The following is a 20,797-nucleotide window of genomic DNA, read 5'->3' on the forward strand; positions in this document are numbered from 1 at the left end:
CCTGCGTGCCAGCCCTGCTGCGTGGCACAGTCGGGGAGGGAGCCCTGTTCTGACATCCTGGCAGCAGAGGCCGGGCAGACGAGCCCCGGATGAGCGGGATCCCACTGCAACGATCCCCCCATGGGTGTGGGACCTCAAGAACAGAGGAAGAATTTAAGTTAGATCTTTTGGAAACTCAGTCAGCAAGTCTGTATGTTCATTTCTTACTGCTGTGTACATATCGGCCAAGTTCAGTGTCAAGAACTGACCAGTTTTCTGCACTCCACGCTCTGCTCCTCTAGCACGTGATCTGGTTCGTCCAGGAATAGCGAGTGACACTTTCAAAGACTGGTGTGGAGGTACAAATTAATGTACGAATCAATATGTAGAAAATTCTTTAAAACCCTAAATAAAATAACTAAAAATAAAAATCAAAGCCTGAGCTCATTTTGCTAAATGTCCCACCTTTAATTGGTTGACACAGATGTGACTCGAGCCCTGGCTTCTTCCCTCTAGTCCCCAAGCTCCTTTCCCTGCACACTCAGCCACTGTCACCGTTACCTGACTGCATGTCTTTTTGCCAGTATATCCCTGATGTCCTGTCGACCTACGCAGGCCTCTGATGCCTATGGCTCAGTCTTTCCGGTGGCTCCTCCAGGGCCCTGGACTCCTGGAACTTGGATGTTCCCAGTTCTGTAGAGCTGTCCCTCTGTAGGGCTCACACCGGAACCACGGGCAGCAAATCTCACAGCCTTTCTTACTTCCTTGCCTCTTGCTCATATATTCTGCTGACCAGTCCTCCGTGTTTCTCTAGCTTGGCTCCGAGTCCTAGCCTTTTCTACTCCAGTCCTCGCCTACCATTGCATGAGACTTGTGGCAATGTCTCGAGGTCACCGGGCTCTGCTCATGCCTGTTGCAGGTGCTGCCTCACACTGTGCATCGCAGGTTCTACCCACAAGGATATGCTCCCCACAGAAAAGGCTCGAGGGCCAATAACGCTGTGCACACAGTGGTGCCACAGTCCTGAAGGAGAGGACACTGGGCCTTCCGAAGATCTTTCCAGAAATGTGATGAATACTGAGATATGCTATGGGTTTAAACCTCCTAAAAATAGCAATCTTTCAGTCAGGAAAAAAATGGTATAGACTTTGTTCAGAATGTAAACAAAGCACTCTGAATATTTTTCCCTCAAAAAAATAAGGAAATTCACAAATGCAAAGTAAAGATCCTTCATCATTTTGAGAAGTTTGTTCCCACACGATATGTGATTGAATACAGTTTAAGGCCTCAGATAATCATCATTTCTTGAGGGCCTACTGTGAGCTATCATGTAAGGTTACAAATTATATATATGATCTTATCTGAGCCTTACGTTCATCCAACATGATATAAAAATAGATATTGTCAGAAAAAAGAAACTGGGCCTAAGCATGGTGAACGGAGATTGAGCCAAGTCCATCTGACTGTGGAGGCTGAGGACAACCCCGGACAGGGGCGGGTGTGAGGGGCGGGTGTGAGGGGCGGGAGGTTGCCTTACTCATCGGCGGGCACCGGGTAGTCCATGAGTTGAAAGATGACCTTCTTGGGTGAGGTACGCGTCAGCAAGGCAGTGACCCGCAACATGGCGTGCTTCATATTGTGGAAGGGATTCTCATACAGTTTCTTATAAATAAAGGCCACAATCTTAGACACCTGGAAGAGAAATTCCTCAGGTCAACTGGAGTCTCCTGTTGCAGGGCCACCTTTAAACCAAGGCATTTCTCAATGCAAAAATTCAGTCCCAGAAGGGTCAGAGCAGCAGTTAATAGACAAATAAGCACCAGCAGAAAGTGTGTGTGAGTGTGTGTGTGTGTGACAGTGCACTTATGTAGAAGGGGGACCAGTGGCAGGGGGTGATAGGCTAGGGAGGGAGGAAGAGAGGTGCTGGGGTGAAACTGATCAAGTTATGCTGTGTGTCTGTAAGAGCAGGCCACAGTGGAGCTCACTATTCTGTGTTGCATTTATGAATATTGGAGAAATGCCCATTTTTTAGAAAATTTGTTTTGGGAGGCTAGACTTCATTATATAAGGCATACAAGCTTAATGATAGAAACCATAAATACTTTCAAGTTCTTAAAGAAGAAAGTCAAAACAATTGAGTAGGATAATGATGGATGTGTTTATTTCAAAAAGCTTTCTGAAAATGAAAGACTTGAATCCACATATGGAAGGGGTGAACTGAGTATGAGAGGAATCACCCCAAGTGTAGTCATGATCTGGTAAACACTACGCATAGATTCCATGTTAGTTTTATTTTTTTCTCTTTTTTACCCGTTCTTGAACAAGGAGTGTCCCACCTAGGCCTGGGATTTGTCTGAAATCAATGAGGTGTTAAATAGTACAGTACCTCATGTGCTCCAAGTACAAGAGAGACCTCACACCTTGTCTCCTCCAGGGACCGCCTCCCTGTAGGGTCCAGAGCTGCTGCTGCTGCTTGTCCTCCTGCTCTGAATGCAGCTCAGCTCTGAAACAAGCCAGCTCCGGCACTGGGTGCTCAGCTCTAGGAATGATGGCCTGTTTCGTGCTGGAGAAACACTGACGTGCTAGATGATGCAGAGCTCATAAGGCCACATACCATGAGGGGCCATTGAGGGGATTTTCAGGAATATTTTTAACCAAGCGCGACCCCGTGCTTAGTAGCACAGCTGTCTGTGGGAGCTGGGGGAGGGTGATAAAGTCAGAGAATCACAATTTTGTTCAGTTTCTGTGTGGTTAGTGGTTTGCTGTAGCAGAGGAGTTTACATATGGCTTTCTGATGGTGTCCTTTCTCTCCAGGGACCCGGAAAGGTTTCATCTAGCCTCCCTGGAGTGTTCTTTCCTCCTGTGTTAGAGGAGAACTCTGTGGGGCAGAGTGGGGGGGTCGTTGTTGTGGGTTCTCTCTCCCTCTTGTAATCCTCTCTTGCCTGCCACCACAAGATGATGCCACAAGAAGACCCTTGCTAGATGCAGAATCCTCGACCTGGGATGACCTGGGACTTCCCAGTCTCCAGAACTGTAAGAAATGAATCTCTATTTGTTTTATATCACCTGGTCTCAAGGATTCTGTTATAGCTACACAAAGCAGACTAAGGCAGAGACCCATAAATTCTCTTCATCTTTCTTTACTTATTAGGAGGGAGAGGATGTTAGAGTATGTGAATGGCAAGAAGTGAAATGAAAGCAGCTGAATTAGTTCTGTGTAGTGTTTTCACTTATTTGGTAAGAATGAAATACATTTGTGTGCATATACTATAAAATATAAATTGCATTATTTTGGTGATTATGCATGAGCTAAATGCTCTTTTATTTACAGTCATAATTGACATTTTGCAACACAGATGTGGAGAGCAAAATTTGTGCTAATAGTTTAAAATTGTTAAAAATTAAAACTGCTCTTTTTACTTAGAAAAACATTAAATAGCAAATAAACACACAACGAATACTTGAGAGAGGGAGACTACAGAGGAAAGGTGAACATCCTCATGTGCTTAGACACATAATGACACCATCCCTCTGTGGTGGGTGGTCACAGGCCCATCTTTGATTTTTCCTACACTCCACAAACTAGGCAGTTAACCTTACACTAAGCTGAGGGTTTTTGAAAACTTTCCCTAAAGGCTGTGCAGATTTCAATTATAACTCTACTTATTATAATTAATGCATTTCTTTTAAAAAATCAGATCAAATATGGCAAATACTCTGTACTGAAGGAAGTAGATTTAGAGCAAAGTCAAAAGGTAGTCTGAGAATGAGCCCTGGTCCCCTTCACTCCCTGTCGGGCCTTACCATGGTGACTTTCTGGGCGTGATACTCCAGAGTCAGCTTCAGTATGGAGGCTGCCTCAGACGCGGTATCATAATTGACTTCAGACAGTTTAATCAGGAGTTCCCACACGAAGTCGGTCAGCAAGGAGGGCAGTAAAGTATTTCCTACACTCTGAAACCAAAAGGAGAGCGGTGGCCTCAGACCTCATAGCAACACAGGAAATCACTAAACTCAGGCCCTGGGGGGAGCTCCGGGCCTTGCAGGACCTCGAGACTCTCACCGGCCATGGTGGGCCCTTCCTTTAGTAAAAACTAATAGTAGTTATATTTTCTAACAGTGTTAGCATAAAGATAACTGTAATCCCAAAATAATTTTATTCAATTTTGTATTCTGATTTTAAAACAATCTTGCTGTCCAGGTATTGGGAACATCTTCAGCTTTGGAAATGAGTTTACTCAAGTCAGAAACAAGCATGGCAAGCCGAGGCAGGAGGAGATGGGCAAGAAGTCACGGTGACTCCAATGTGCACACTTTTCTCTTTCCCACATCAACGACTAGGAAGAGAGAGAGGGTCTGTCTGCCCACAATTGAGGTCAAAGAACTACTATGCAAACAACCCCCTTCTAAAGTTAGAGGAATATCAGTGAGCCAAAAACTTGGAATCCAATTACATGACTATGGACCTAAGAAAGATGAATGAACCCTTTTCTCCTTGAACTTTGCATGAGAAAAAGGCACATTCTTCCAAGTTCAGAAGGTGCCCAATCTCACCAACAAAGTTTTTCTGTATCACCTCTACAGGGAGGGAGATTGCTCTTTCTGAAGGAAAAGGACTGAGGTCTGAGTGAGAAAGCATGACCACCAGCCCTGCTTCCACGGGTCAGAGAGGCAAGAGATGGTAATCCTGGAGAGCTGTGGAAGAAAGGCAGAAGAGGGAACCAAGGCTTGGTGAAACAGACGGACGGTTGTAAATAGTGGCCTTACCCGAAGAAAGCCAAATTGAATATAAGATGCTGAATTTTAAAAAATCATCAGAAGGAGGAATATTCTCTTTTGAATATTTGTTGACTCAAAAATTTTAGTATCTATTATCTATCTAAAAGTTGTGGAAGTTTCTCGGGTGCCACTCAGAACTGAAGTTGGGTGTTTCTGCTGTGTGAAGACGCAGGTGTGACGGTAGACGTGTTGGAGGATAGGGTTCGCTTCATCAGGTGAGGTCTGCACCACGTCATCCACTCTCTAGAGACCCCTCGTTGCCCCTTCTTGCTTTACGCCCCCTTGCCATGTGTTCTGGATGCTACTTGTTCTAACAGTTGCCTGACATGCTGGAGACTTGATATTCCCTCGCTTGCCATTTATTTCTCCACGTTGGACATAACTTCAGAAAACAGGCGTTTGTGAAGAACCTCTTCTTGTGAGTAGATGAATTGTCTTGGATTCTTTCCTTTCCACAAATTCCCATGAGTGAGATTACTAGGTGTTTTTGTTTGTTTGTGTTTGGTATAAACATTTTTTTTTTTGACAATGACACTTTCATGGCCCTCTGTGAGTCCTTCATAAGACAGTGTCCTCTTTTACAAACTGTCACTATATAGAAGGAGAGTGCCTTTGTCTATGGGCAGCCTTTTTATTTCCAATGCAATCCTCTCATTTTAATGGTGTTTTGCTTCGGTGCCTTGAGCTGACAACCTGGCTGTGCTGCTCCTGTTTGCAATCTCTGGACTTTGTGGTCCTCTTGATCCCCTTGCTACAACTCTGGGTTCTATCAAGCCACCTATTGGTCTTCTTGTTCCAACCTTGGATGCTCCAAACTCACCTGTTCCTCCTTCTCCGGAAGTCCCTACCTCTGTACGGCCCAGCTATTGCTGCTGTACTCACTGCCAGCACTGAACTTGCTTGGGTCTCAACTGGGAACTGAAAAACAGGTCATAAGCACAAAGACCCAGGGCACCCCAAACCCAAGGAATTCTAAACCTGGTAGACATTAAATGCAGAAGAGGGAGGACACCAGCCTGGAGGTTGTGACAGCAACTCTCATAAACCACTTGCAAGAGGTCCTGCGGAAGCCTCCGGTCCCAGCCTCCTGAGCCCATCATGGCAGTCAGGATGTTAATCTAGGGCACCACGGGACTGGAAGTGGGGATGAGAAGGGTTTGCTGGCACCCCTACATAGATGCCTCGTTTCTTCACAAAGGTGACCAACTTCAAGGCCAACCAGGCTTGTGATAGTTGAGGGGTAGTGTGTAGGAAAAACCCTAGATTTTGGAAAGATGTGCCTTCCTGCGTGTGCATATTTAAGCTATCACTGTGTCACATTAGATGCCTGGCTTCAGCGTATTTCAGCCTCCCACAATTCCATTCACTTCGGCCAGGGGAGGAGTAACGGCTTTATGCATCTAGTTCTAGAACTCTCAGGTGCTTCCTCCTCAGAAGATGAGCAAGCCGGAAGGGGCTCCCCAGTAGTTTTTCTGAGTGACTGTCCTCCTGATAGCCCAGACTTTGCCCATTGCTGGGCAACTCTTTGAGCCTATGGATAAACCCATGGACTTTGGAGAAAGTGAGAAATTATGTAGAGCTATGCGACTTCAGGACTCACCCAGGGATTAGGACCATCCACTTGGTACTGAGGCTTGTTCCATACATTTTTAAATTTTATTTTCTTATTTAATAGCTCTTTAAAAGAAAAATCTAAGTCGTAATTTCTGATGTTTTCAGGGTAAATTATGATCATATTGAAAAGCCTGTTAAGTGGGGACTCCATTAATTTTGCTAAGTCATTAGTCAGGAGTTCCCCATGTTTGAACTATGTGTTATTCAAATAAAAAGAAGAGTAACTAGGAAACATTCATCTTATTTGTATTTTATAACCATTAAAATATTTATGAAGTAAATATATATTATTAGAAAATGCTATAAAGTGCTATACTTGAGAATAATAGACTTAATTCTTACCGATAAGAATAAAAGTCAGGAAACCAAGTGCTCTGTATATCATTTACCTAAGTGGCGCAATGATACCTGAGCAATCTTAACTTTGTCTCGTTGCAAGTTCTTGGGTTGGAATTCCACGTGAGGAGCCACAGGCAGGTAGCAATAACTTCCACGCATGTTATAATTTGTAGGTATATTTTTTTCAAGGTCTGTTGTATTAAGGAAAAAGAATTTAAAGTTTCTACTTGAACACGGGTTCCTTTGGTGATATTGCTATTTCCAATTTTCTTTTCCTCCCCAATTCTATAGAGCTGGTCTTCTGAACATGTAACTCTCTAACCAAGTTTTGTCACATAAAATATTATAATGGCACTGACCCAGAATTTAGTAAGTATTTAAAAGAGGCCATGTGAAAAATGAAGGACATAAATAATTTTTATAGGTTGACCAGCAGTTTAGGCCATCAAATATGATGTTCAGTGACCTGGAGAAGCTATTTCTAAGTTGCAGGGTTTGTTGGTCAGAGAGCTAACTTGGAGGAACTTTGAAGACAGCTGAGGAGTGGGGTACCAGGAAAGCCAGAGACTCTGAACAAGTGGTGCAGGTACAGATGTCCTTACTTCCAGAAAGATGTGTTTTAAGAATTTCATTCATAAATAGCTTTATGGAGCTGTACTTGATATATAATGTTTAAAGTGCACAACTGTGTAAGCTTTTGCATATGTGTATACCCAAGACCCCATTACTACAGTCAAGAAGTGAACGCGTCTGTTGCCTCCAGTTTTCTTCATGTTTTTTCCTAACTTCTCACATCTGCTGCCTCTACCTGCCTCCAGGTTCCAGGGCAACCACTGATCTACCTTCTGCCATGTGCCTTCTGTCAAGTTTGTATATTCTAATTTTTTGTAAATGAGGTCATATAGTACCTACCCTTTTTTCCACATTTTTATTGGTGCATGATAATTGTACATAATGGTGGGAGTCTACCGGGTGTGATGATTCCTTTTACTCGGCAAAACGATTGACATTTACCCACATTATCTCCTGAATCAACAGCTTATTGCTTTGCACTGATGGATCCCGTGTCCTACTGCAGGTGAGTGCCAAGGTATCTTTCTCCATTCACCTGCTGGCAGGCACTTGGGTTGTTTCTAGCTTTTTCCAGCATTTGAAAAATCAAAGCACTACAAACATTCATGGGTAAGTGTTTGTATGACTATTTGCTTTCATTTTTTAGTAAATACCAAGTGGTGGAGTGACTGGATTGTATGGTAGATGTAGGTTTACCGTTTTAGGATACTGCCAAATTAATTTTCACCAGCAATGTAGGCATGATTGATCTGCTGCATACATCTTTGATAATGTGTTGTATGGTCAGTCATTTCAATTTTAGACATTCTTTTGGGTATGTAGTAATGGTTTAAATTTTGTTTCTTTAATGATTATATATTGAACATCATTTGATGTGCTTCTTTGTCAAAATGACTATTCAAATCTATTATAATTTTTCAGATTGGTTGTCTTTTTTATCATTGAGTTTTGCATGTTCTTTGTGAATTCTGGATATGACTCTTTTATCTGATATGTAATTTGCAAGGATTTTCTTCCAGTCTGCAGCTTAGGGACTACAAGTTTCCATCAAAGAGCAGAAATGCTTAATTTATCAGTTTTTCATTGATGCATCATCTTTTTTGTATTGTTTATAAAAAATCTTTACCTGTCATCAAACCCAAAGATTTCTTCCAGTTTTACTGTTTTGCATCTGGTTCAATCATCCATTTTAAATTCAATTTTAAAAATTGTCCTTTTTCATGTATCAATCTGTTTTAATTTTTAATTGACACATAGTAAGCGTACACATTTCTGGGGTAGAGTATGACACTTCAGTATGTATGCAATGTGTAAGGATAAGATCAGGGTATATGCATCATCTCAGCACCGTGGTGAATATAAGTAATGACCATGCATATCCTTCTCTTGTCCCAAAGCTTTCATGAAAGTTGTCCAATGTTGCACACTAGTTATGATGTAGTTTAGGATTTTCACAGACACACTTATTAGGTGAAGAGAGTTCTACTTTATTCTTAGTGACTTTTTAAAAAAAAAATCAAGAAGGGATGATAGACTTCATCAAATTCTCTTTATCTACTAAAATGACTATATAGTTTTATTTTTCACTTGTCAATGTGGTATATTGCACTGATTGACTTTCAAATGCTAAACTGATTGCACTCCTGGGATAAATTCCACATAGTCATGATGCATTTCTTTTATTATTGTACTTTATTAGCTAAACTTTGGAAATTTTTGCATCTGTATACATGGGGGTCATTGGTTAGTGTTTTTTTTTTTTCCTTGACTGCCTTTGGTTTTGATATCAGAATTATGCTGGCATCAGAAAATGAGCTGGAAGGCATTCTTTCATCTTCACATTTCAGGAAGGATTTGTATGGAATTGGTATTAGAAATGGTATAATTCCTTCCTTAAATGTTTACAAGATCATTTCTTTCAGGAGTTTTCTTTGGGGGTCTGAAGTTGCCTTTGCAAAAAGGCTTTAACTACAAATTTAGTTTCGTTGGCAGATATAGGAGCATTCAGGTTTATCAATGTCCTCACAAGTAATTTTAATAGTTTGTACCTTTTAATTAATTTTTCTTTTTCCCCTAAGTTGTCACATTTATTGGCATGAAGTTTTATTCATTGTCCCTTGTTATTCTTGCAATATCACGTCATTTCTGTCATCCCTAACATTGTTCATTTGTCTCTTCTCCCTTTCAGTGTCCATGGTCTTCTCAAAGAATCTGCTTCTGGTTTCCTTGTTTGGCTTTCTCCTGGTTGATTTCCATTCTCCATATATGCATTTTATTCTCATCTTCATTCCTTCCCTTCTTCTGCTTCCTTTGACTGTTTGTTCCTCCTCCTCCGGTTTTGCCCAGTGGAGGCTGAGATCACTGATGTTAGGACTCTCCTCCACTCTCCGAAAGGCAAGTCATCCTGTGAACTTTCTCTCTTTACACTCCTTTACCTGCATCTCACAGATTCTGAAATTTTGACAATTTGAACTTCATTTAATTCAAAATACTTTTCATTTTTCTTTCTGTCCTGTGGGTTATTTAGAAATATGTTACCTAATTTTTAAATATTTTGATTTTTCCAGATTTTTTTGTTTTTATTTTAAAATTTAACTCCATTTAATGAGAGTAAATGATTTCTTGATGTTTATTCATCTAAATATCATCTATTCTGGAAAAGGTTCTACTTAACAAAAGCACTAAAAGGAATGTTCATATTTTATGATTGGTGGAGTGGTCTATAAATCTTGATCCTTGTTGATTTTTTGGTGTAATTATGTATTGTTGAGAGATGGGTGTTGAATTCTCTAACTGCAGTCGCGGATCTTTCTTTATAGTGGTTTGTTTACATTTTGATTTCTTAGGATAAAGTATTTTTGTTTTCAGGTACATAAGTGTTTAGGATTGTTATGTCTAATTAATTACTCCTTTGTCATTATTAAATGACTCTCTTTTTCCCTAGAATCATTCTTTGTTCTGAAATATATCCTTTAGATATTAATATAGCCAATCCAGTTTTCTTTTGATTCAAGTTAGCATGTTGTATCATTTTCCCACTTTTAACTTTTAATTTTTGTGCCTTTATGTTTAAAGTGGGTTTCTTGTAGGAAACACTTAGTTTAACCTTACTTTTTATCCAATCTGACAATCTCTGTCTTTTCATTTAGGGTGTTGAGAACATTTACATTTATTGTAATGTGGTTAGATTGTTCCCTTAACTATTTATTTTTATTTTTCTTATCTGTTCTTTCTATACCCACTTTTGCCTTCTTTTGGATTAAGTATTTCTTATAATCTCATTTTATTTCCATTTTGGTTCATTATATGTCTTTGTTATATTATCTTAGTAGTTGTTTAGGGTTTATACAATACATTTTCATTGTATCACAGTTTACTTGTGTGATATTTCATGACTTTGTGCATACAGGAAACTTAAAACTGTATTCATAAGTATTTCTCCTCAAGTCTTTGTGCTATCATTGTCAAACATTTTTATTTTTTTGTGTTCAACAGTTGAGTTTTGTATTATTTTTTGTGTTCAACACTTGAATATCAAAGAAACTTAAATAATAAAGACATTTTTAATATTTATTTACATGGCTACAATTTCCCATCCATTTTGTTCCTTTAGTTTAGATCTAAAATTTTATCTGGCATCATTTTTTCCTTCAAGGATTCCTTTAGCATTTCTTGAGGTGTAGATCTGTATTCTATCACAATGCATTCCATCAGCTTGTATATCTAAACTCTTTCTTTCACTTTGGATTTTGGATGATATTTTTGCTAGCTATGGGATTCTAGGCTGACAGTTTTTGTTTCTGCTCTTTATGACTTTGCTTCATTGCCTATGGTTTACATTGTTTCTGATGAGAAATCTGCAGCATATAATGTATCTTTTTTTCCCTGGTTTCTTCTCAGATTTCCTCTTTATCATTGATTGTAAGCAATTTAATTATCATGTACCTTGATGCCATTTTCTTCACTTTTCTCATGCTCAATTGAGCTATTTGGATCTATGAGTATTCAGCTTTTATCAAATTTGGAAAAAATTCAGCTGTTATTCTTTAATTATTTTTTTGTCTCACTTTTTTCATATTTAGGAACTCAGACATGTATGAGGTTGACTAGTCTCACAGCTCGCTGAAGCTCTGTTCATCTTTTTCAGTCTTTTTTTATGTTTAGTTTTTGCTAATTACTATTATTGTGTTTATAAGCTCACTAATCTTTTTGGCAATGTTAACATATATAACAACATATATGCATATATTTATAAAAACAACATATATATACACACACATAAATATGTGTGTGTATATTTAATCATCATGCCATATATGTGTTGCTCCTTATCTGAGGGTAGATTTATCCTCTGATACATTCTTGACAGAGACAGAGAATTCTAAAATTATTTTAAAGTTTTGTTCTGAGATATAGTTAGGTTGCGTAGAAAGAGTTTGGTACTTTCAGGTCTTGCATTTCTGCTGTGTTAGGCAAACCATTTCAGCATTTATTGTAGTTTTGGGCTGAGTTTTCCCCACCACTGAAGGAAGACTCTTCTGGGAATTCTAGCTGATGATCCACTAGACGGAAAAAAAAGTTTGCCTTTATTTTTAAAAGTCCATTAGGAACCTTTCTTCTTCCCAACTGGTCCTGCTCTCTCTGGCCTTCCTATCCCCCCATCTACACCCCATGTTTACCTAAGCACAATACTTTATAGATGCTGAAGAACCAACTATACCACTCTGAGAATTTCTTGACAGTGCCAGGGAGACATTTTAAGCACATTTTAGAAAGTGCAGCTGTGAGTGTTGGGCTGGGATTTAGAAGTTCACGGATGTAGAGCCTTCCTGGGACTCCCAAGGAGAATTACGAGGGGCCGAGTTTAGTAGCCTTCAGGAGGTGGGACGAGCCTTTCTTACCGTTCTGCCACTTCGCCATGCAGAGCAGGTGGAACATACCCATGGCGGCTTGGTACACGATGGCGTTATCCGTGTGGTTACACAAGAGGGCCAGCTCGGCAGCCAGGACGCCCAAGCACGGGACGTCCACACTCGTCTGATGGAGAAAGGAGGAGAGCATTGGTTACACGAGTCAGCGTGAGTGTCTGCATCCCATCCTCTCATCCATCAGGATGGGTTTCGAGGAGAAGCCTTAAGAGTTTTAAAGGTCTGTCCTGGAATCCTGGCTCTGTCACTGAGTCTCAATCTTCTCACCTGTGAAAAGCCATCCTGTATCAGTCATGTGAGCACAGAGGGGGACGTTCATGACCGAGAAAGTGCCTGGCAGAGTGCCTGACAACAATAGCACTTGGGGGCGTTAGTTTCTGCTCCCAGGAGGAGGGAACAGTGGCAGGGAGCAGATCCCCGGGATAGGAGGGAGCAGGTGGAATGTGGGATCCAAAATCTTGAAAGCTCCCTTTTCACATGCGAAGTGCTTTAGACAACTCTGTAAGTCACTGGGAAAATGTGATTTCTTTCCTCCTGGGATTGCTCTTCCCAGAGAAATTCTTGTTTTAAAAACTCAAAGCCTTTGCTTCTGGGGTCAAAGCTGTTACCATGATGTTTATGTCTCCCCCCACCCCCCACAAGTTCTTTGACACATAGGCTTGACTGACTTTTCTGGCCAGACCCAATGCAATAGGAGAGAGGAGTGCAGACATTAGAGAAGAGAGAGGAAGACACATTTGCACTTAGAAGGTGTGAGTACCCTTTGCCAGTTGTGCATGTGTGTGAACAGCTAGGGACTCTGCCCACACCCAGGCTTAGCAAACTTTGGTGTGGCCTGCAGGGTGTTCTTGTCTCCAGGGCAAGTGATTTCATTTCCCAGAGGTGCTTTGGTGACTGGGGCAAGAGCTGATGGTAGAAGAATCCAAGCGAACCCTCTAGACAGGTCCCAAGACCTGGTTCCTTCTCTTTCTACCTTTTCCCATTGACTTTTCTCATGCATTTTCCCTGAAACCCCACAATGGCCACCACCACCACCACCACACACGTACGCACACCTGGGAAGAACTACCTGGGTCATGGGCCGTGGTCATGGCTGGACTGGTCTCAGTGGGTGACAGGAAGATAGTGCATTGTTATGGTTTGGATGTGAGGTATCCCCCAAAAGCTCACATGTGAGAATGCAAGAAGGTTCAGAGGAGAAATGTCACGCAATCAGTGAACTAATCGCCGATGGGATTAACTGAGTGGTAACTGGAGGCAGGTGGGGTAAGGCTGGGGGGCATGGTTCATTGGGGGCGGGACTCTGGGATATATATTTGTACCTGCAGCGTGGAGTCTCTCTCTCTCTGTCTCCTGATCACTGTGTAAGCCACTTCCCTCTGCCACACCCTTCTGCCGTGATGTTCCGCCTCATCTTCAGACTGGAGAAATGGAACTGGCCTTCCATGAACTGAGACCTTTGAAACCGTGAGCCCTCAAATAAATCTTTCTTCCTGTTATGTTCTGGCTGAGTTCTTTTAGTCACAGCAGTGAAAACGCTGACTAAAACATGCATCTTTCCCCTGCGGGAGTCTTCCTTGGGGTCTTTCCACCCACACTGTGTGCATGAGGCGAGAACCCTCCAGCATTCACACGCCCCTCTGGAAGTCACCCCGAATCTCCAAGTAGCATGCTTCACTCCCGTTTCTAGCATCAGTTGGGGTATTGCCTCTCTGCTTCTGCTGTGGTAAGTTAGGATTCGGCTCAGTTACGTCCTCCACGTTGACACAACCCTCTTGGTAGAGCATATTAACCTTGTAGTGGGTGACTGCCGTCGATTTTTCTACTTCTGTGTTTTAACAATGCAGTGCAACTTTGATTTCTTGCTTCATGAAACAGGGCTGTCTTACTGCTCCTCTAATTTGCAAGATAAGGGGTTGGGAGCGCTCTTCCCGTCCACTTCCCTGTCTATTCTACTCCCCTACTCTTGCTACCTTTGTCTTTTTTTTTTTTTATTATGGCAAAATTTATACAAGGTCTTAAATTTGCCATTTTGACAATTTTAAAATATATAAATAAATAAATATATAAAATATATAAATATAAATAAATATATAAAATATATAATTTAGTTGGCAAAATATATAATTTAGCTGTGCAACCCTTGCCAATCCCTCATTCCAGAACTTTCTCATTACCTCAGGTAGAAGCCCTCTGCCATGAAGCAGTGACTGCCCGTCCCCCCTCCTGGCCTGGCGGCCGTCCAGCACCCTGGGTTCTCCTGTCGCCCAGTTCACATCAGGGGGATCGGATAACACACAGCGCCCCCTTGCGGGGTCAGCTTCTTTTACTTCCTAGGACGTTCTCGCTTTGGCCATGTTGTAGTGTATCACATTCCCCACACCCTGGACCAAGTAACACACCATCACATGACTACCTCAGGTTTTCCTTTGTCCGCCTATCTGTTGGTGGACGTTCGTGTTGTTTCCCCTTCTGGACTGTTGTGAATTCTGTTTTGAACATCTGTCTTAAATTTCCGGGTGTGTGTACCTACGATTGCTTGGTCATGTGGTAATGCGGCGTTGAACTTGTTGAAGAACCACTTACCCATTCTCTGCACTTCTGTTTTGTGTCGTGTTTATACCATCTGTATTGTGATCAGTAATTCCTTTAAGGGTTTTAGTGCTTGGTCTTCAGGTGATCTTGAAAGTTGAGAATCAGTAATAAGGTCTTGTGACTAAGTGACACTGTTCGACGCATAGGTCAAACTCATTTAGTTATGTTTCCTATATGCCATATGCATAGGCCTTCTCTACTCTTTTTGAAAGTAAGTTCTCATCTTTGAAAGTAAGTTATCTGCTTTTGATAGTCATTTTCTCTCTTTATTTGTCTTCGTGTGTCTCTTCATTGAAGGGTTTTCTCAAACATCTGGCAAATTTTGGTGTCTCTTCCTATTTGAGAACAAAGTGCCTCTTGTTTGTAGCCAGCTGGCACGCCTTGCTTCAGGGGCGCTGAGAGTGGCGCCTGGGTTCCTCCTGCAGAGTTTAAACAGGATGTGTAATTCCTTTTCAGAGAACTTACAGTGGTTTTGTGTTAGTCAGCTTTTCATTTCTGTGACTAAAGTATCCGATGAGAAGGAGGAGAAGTCACTTGGGGGTTCACAGTTTCAGAGGATTCAGTCCATGGCCGGTCAACTCTGGCCCAGAGGTAATGGCAGAATGCTGTGGCAGAGGAGAACTTCTTGGCTCAGGGCAGCTGGAAGGTAGAGTGAGGAGATGGGAGGGACAGAGAGAGTCCAAGGCCATGCCCTGCGTCAGCTGCACCTCCCGCCTACAGTTACCACTCAGAAGTCCATTCGGCTATCCATGGGTGAATCCAGCAAATCCACGCTGGTGAGGTCAGAGCCCTGATCATTGCTTAAAGACCCACCTCTGAACCTTGCTGCACTGGAGTCACGCTGTCAACACGTGCGCTCTCTGTATCCAAGCCATACTAATTGGGGGAGGGGGTTGGGAGAAGTCCTCCAATTCTGTCTGATAAACTCATTGTGCATCGGGGAAAGGGGACACCGAGCCTTCTGATTGTGCTGATTGAGGTTTGATGAGTGCTTCAAACGGGCATGACTTCAGCCTTTCCTCGACTCCCTCCCTTCAGCATCCCTTGGACTTTTGCAGCTCCAGACCCCGTGGACTCCTTTCAGCTGTCCTACCCCAGTAGTGTCATAGGCTACTGCATTGGTTCCATGGCCAGACTTTGCTGTTACTCCTCTGTCCTCCAGAAGTTTGTGACATTGCCAGCCCACTGAAAATCCTTCACCAAGCCTCTTTGTGGATGTGAATTTATACTTTCTAAAATCCTGTTACCATCATTTTGTGAGGACTCTGGAGGGAGAGGAGATGAATGCAGAGGGACCACCTGTTAGGTTTAACTGGGAATCTTCCATCCAGTTCTAAAGGCTGATGTGCCAAAGGAGCAAAGGTAGCAAAACTCTCTGAATGCAATAAGATGATGTGTTTAGTTCACACCTCTTTTCCTGTTGAAAACTGAATACTTTGAAGAGATGAATAATCTTTGAGTGTAGGAGTTTCTCAACCCTGATGGGCACATGGGTTATGTGAGGTGAATTATCACTTTAAAAACATATTTCTGACAAAATACAAATGATAGTCAGAAGTCTTTACTAGGACAAGAGCCTCTGAGGCTGATCAGGACCTAGGAAGGATGATTTATGAAGAAAATGTCTTTTTCCATTGTATGGATAGTACGAGAGGAGAGAATAGGTAGTTATTTAATTAGAGTAGAACAGAAAAAAATATTCATTGTCTGTTTTGTGTCAGACACAGTGATACAGAGATCAGGCCTGTGGAAGCTCGGCTTAATTTATTTACAATATTTATTGATTTTTTTTGTCCTATAACCCCCTCCCCCAATTGATTTCACTGAGCTAATCATTTCAGAAGACATTACTTTAATAAGAAAGCTTCCTTAATGAAGTGTACGCTTCCATGACTCTGGTGCGCTGGCTGAGTCTGTTTCAATGTCCTGAAAAATGCTGGTGTGCTTCCACCTGGTGGCGCTTAGTGAGCACTGCAGAGCGGAGGTGCAGGTAATCCCACTTGGGCTGTCAAATCGGCCAAAGCAAGGAATCCTTGACTAAAGCACCAGAATCTTCTGCTACACACCTGGATTTACACATTCGATCTCTCGTGGGTGGAGAGAGCCTGGGTGTGGGGGGAATGAACCTTACTTTCATAACAGAATGACAAGAGGGAGGGGTGACAAAAAGAGGCAACTCCAAAATGCCCCACCTGCTACCAAAGCCCACTCTAGGATTCAGGCATCCAGATGCGGACAGAGGCATGCAAATAGCCCTCCTCAGGTACTCACTGTTGTGCTGGGAGCTGCGCAGAAAACAGACTCGAGTGGTACTTAATCCCAAGCCCCACTTGCAAGATTTTCCATGCTGAGCCTTCTGGATATTTGTATAGAACCCAAGCCATTTTAGAAGTAAGAGATGTTGTGGGGCAGGGCTACCTTCCCAAATCAGAGAATCAAGAGATTACACGAGCCACTAAATCTCTCTTTGGGCACTGGAATAGGATAGCATGGGGCAAACATTGTGGACCGTGCTCCCCTGTGTAAGTAAATTCTATTATGCTCCTGGCTGACTTCAATACCACAGTAACCATTCAGCTATTTTTAAGGCTGATCTAGATATTTTTGTTTTGATCCAGCTGGGGTTTATACAGGTGGTAGGAGATGGACACATGAGGGTAGCATCACAAAGGCTAATTTCCAATTCCCTTTCCACTTAACTGCTCCAGAAATAAGTCGTCAGAGAAGCTGTTAGTACAGGATATTTAAAAGTCCCATGTAGCATGACTTGGAAACAGACTGAATGGACAGTAGGCACAAGAGTGATGCATGGCATGACGTTTCTGAGAGCCAAGGAAGCTATGTCAGTGTGGAAGACCTGCAGAATCACCATAATACTCATCAATGGAAGAGTAGTTCAGTAGATGGTAATAGAGCAAAACTGTAGGGACTGTGTTAGAAAGAATGAAATAAAGTTGCGTATATTAACATGAAAACATCAGCGGGGCGTGTTGTCCAGTGAAGAAAACAAACTGCAGCACCCCGTGCAAATATGATGTCACTTCAGTCCAGAAGCATGAGTGATAAGCTGTGTCTCAGTGTGTGGGGACATGTGGGTGTAGACAGTGTGGTTTGACTGGACACACGTCACACCAGCAGGCTGGGAATGGGGGTGGGGAAAAGAAAAGGAAGACGTAGGCTCTATCTCTAATGTACTCAAGAATTGCTTGTATAAATTCAAAATAGATAAATAATGATTTGCAAATAATTTTGGAAAATAAAAGGAGAGTATATGGAGGAAGAGAAAGGTGGAAAATAATGTCCGCTGTGGTCCACAGAGGAGACTCCAGAGAGTCAGCAAAGCCTGGTGTCAACATGCTCATGCTGCTTCTCTACAGTGTAGTGCAATGATTTACCTGTTTTTGAGAAATTTTGCTCTGGTGATTTAAAGCCATGTGGGGTGTTGACTCCCTTCCAGATACTGCCAAGCACCAACATGGTCACACCATGCAGGCGCCCAGCACTCTTGAGACCTAGGACGTGGCAGGCAGCACCCTAGAAAGGCAGTCTTCAGAACGGGGTCATTGTTGACAGTGTGACTTACATCTCTCGTGACTTTCTTAGATGCAAATCCCAGCACCCTGCTGATGACCGACATTGCTTCCTCCTGCAGGTACCAACGCTCTTGATGCATCCACACAGTCATTTCCTGTCGGGAACACCTGAGTCACCTTAGAACCATGGTATTTCCATTTCCTAAGGAACCTCCCTCCTCATCTCTAACTTCACCAGTTTGGGGATCCCATGCACTTTTGATTAATCCATGCTTAACCTAATTTTATTCTAAAAAATACGGACAACAGTCAGTATTTCATCTACTGTAGTAACTCTATATGGGTCTTATTGTATTTAACTCTATTCAACAACTGACTAATATACACGGTACCAGCCATTTCTGCCCGGCAACCGTGAAAGCTTGGCATGGGTAGGGATGCCATCATCAGCTGTTTCATGTCTTCTTTTATAAGTACAAATATTTCTCAAAAAGATCATGGAATCTGTTCTTTGGCTTTAAAAGAGAACTAAAATGTTATCTGATCAGAAATGTTACCTCTTCTTGTCTTCAGCGATACCAATTCCTCTGCAGACTCACCACCCAGAAATGTTCTGATCCTTGGTTAGAGAGTGTGTTAGTGGAGGCAGTTCAGTTAGAAAATTCTTGCTAGTTTTCATTCAAATCTGTCTTTCAGTGCCTTCTCTCTGTTCTGAATCCTAAGAACCAGGCGTATTTCCCACCTTGGGAAGGGAATAGACTGCACATGCCAAAGGGCACAGTCTTCTTAGGTGACCCGTCGGAGTCCACTGTACTTCTGCCCACGGTTGGCCCAGTCTCTTCCTCTTCTCCTGCGGCCACATGGCACACTGTTTTGAAGTGCATTTCCTAAGCAGAAGGGTTTCTAAGTGTCAGGGGTCAGACTCTGCCTTCTCTGGGAGTGAGATTTCAGCTCTTTTTGAGGATCTGGGAGTTCCCAGGCATGATAGCGTTAAGAACAAAGTGGCTAAGGAACTGGCTCCCGAGTCGTGGTGGCTTTCCCACAATGGTACTGCTCTTCTGTTTCCTCCCTTTTCTCCAAAATGGAAGAGATAATAGTAGCTTCCTCATAGGGTGATTTTAGGGACTACAATTTGTACTCATATCCTCAGGACCCGACATGAAATTTTCAGTAACAGGAACTACTGAAGCTGGATGCAGCGGCAAAGGCCTGTAATTCCAGTGTCTCTGGAGGCTGAGGCAGGAGGATCATGAGTTCAAAGCCAGCCTCAGCAAAAGCAAGGTGCTAAGCAACGCAGAGAGACCCTGTCTCTAAACAAAATACAAAATAGGGCTGGGGATGTGGCTCAGTGGTTGAGTGCCCCTGAGTTCAGTCCCCATTTTCAAAGAAAGAAGAAATAGGAACTATTGATTGCGACCTGGGACAGTTAGCAGGGTATGCAGGGGGAGGGGAAGTGATAATCCCTTTAAAAGGTTACAAGGATAACATTTTCAAAGGCATAAAAATATTTGGCTCAAATTCACAAATTAGCCCAATCCATTTTTACTTTCCTTCACGGTCTTTCTTGTCTTCAAGGATACCAATCCATCTTCTTTACTTTGGTTTGTACAACTCATGGATGCTTCTGTAGGGTAAGTCAATGTTTTCCCAGTAATTTTAGACTGCTGGCTCCTGATGCCACCATGTTAGGAACACAGAATTGAAGAACCCAAAACATCCATCGCAGTCTTCTCTGACTGGGACATTGCGTGGACGAGAGAGCTTCTACTTGCACAACTATACTAGGTTTGCACTCGCAGGAGCTCTCTGCAGTAGTCTGCTCCTGTGACAAATCTCTGCCTGGGCCTTCAGGCTGGCTGTGACATCTTTTGAAATCTAAGTAGAGGCCACCATGGCTTCACAGCTCATGCGTTCTGCATGCCTGCAGAATTAGCACTGTAAGCATGCTGCCAAGGTTTATGGCTTGTGACTTCCAGAGCAGTGAGTCAAACCACACCTGAGCCTCCCTGAGTCCTGGTCAGGACAGGTAAGGGTGCTGTGCAGAATTCAGGGACCAGTAACCAGCTGGTGCAGAGGAGTGAGCACTGAGGTCCTGTGGGCACCTCTAGAACCCTTACCTCTGAAATGCCTCCAAGGTCATTCCCCCATCGATGACCAGAACCTGGCTTTCATGCATGTTAATCTCTTGAGCAAATGGTCCCTTGGTCACATACACCCTTAATGTTTTCTCTCAAACTTGTTTTTTAAAAATTCTTCACATGGTCAGGCCAAGAGTTTCCCAAATCTTTTCGTTCTGCTCTCCTTGATTATAAATTTCACCTTTATGCCACTTTTCTCTTGTCTCATTTTGCTGTAAACCATCAAAAGAAGTCATGCAGCACCTGGAGCTCTGCTAAGTAGAGATTTCTTCTATCAGGTGTCCTTATTCATCAGTAAGTTCTGCCTTCCCAAAAGCTC

At 42.4% G+C, this 20,797-nt stretch overlaps 1 protein-coding gene across 1 annotated transcript in view; it reads right to left on the bottom strand.

Annotated features, from left to right (window-relative positions):
* Mroh9 (maestro heat like repeat family member 9) overlaps positions 1–20,797 on the bottom strand; it is a 73,964-nt gene that overhangs the window by 17,325 nt on the left and 35,842 nt on the right. The window contains exons 5-9 of the mRNA XM_047519995.1: positions 18,391–18,495; positions 12,186–12,321; positions 11,230–11,279; positions 3,784–3,933; positions 1,517–1,671 (exon numbers count right to left, since the gene is read on the bottom strand). Coding sequence (XP_047375951.1) covers positions 1,517–1,671; positions 3,784–3,933; positions 11,230–11,279; positions 12,186–12,321; positions 18,391–18,495 — 596 coding nt within the window. The remainder of the gene's footprint in view (positions 1–1,516; positions 1,672–3,783; positions 3,934–11,229; positions 11,280–12,185; positions 12,322–18,390; positions 18,496–20,797) is intronic.

This window comes from Sciurus carolinensis, chromosome 12, assembly GCF_902686445.1.
Source record: "Sciurus carolinensis chromosome 12, mSciCar1.2, whole genome shotgun sequence".
In the NCBI taxonomy this organism is placed as follows: Eukaryota; Metazoa; Chordata; class Mammalia; order Rodentia; family Sciuridae; genus Sciurus; species Sciurus carolinensis.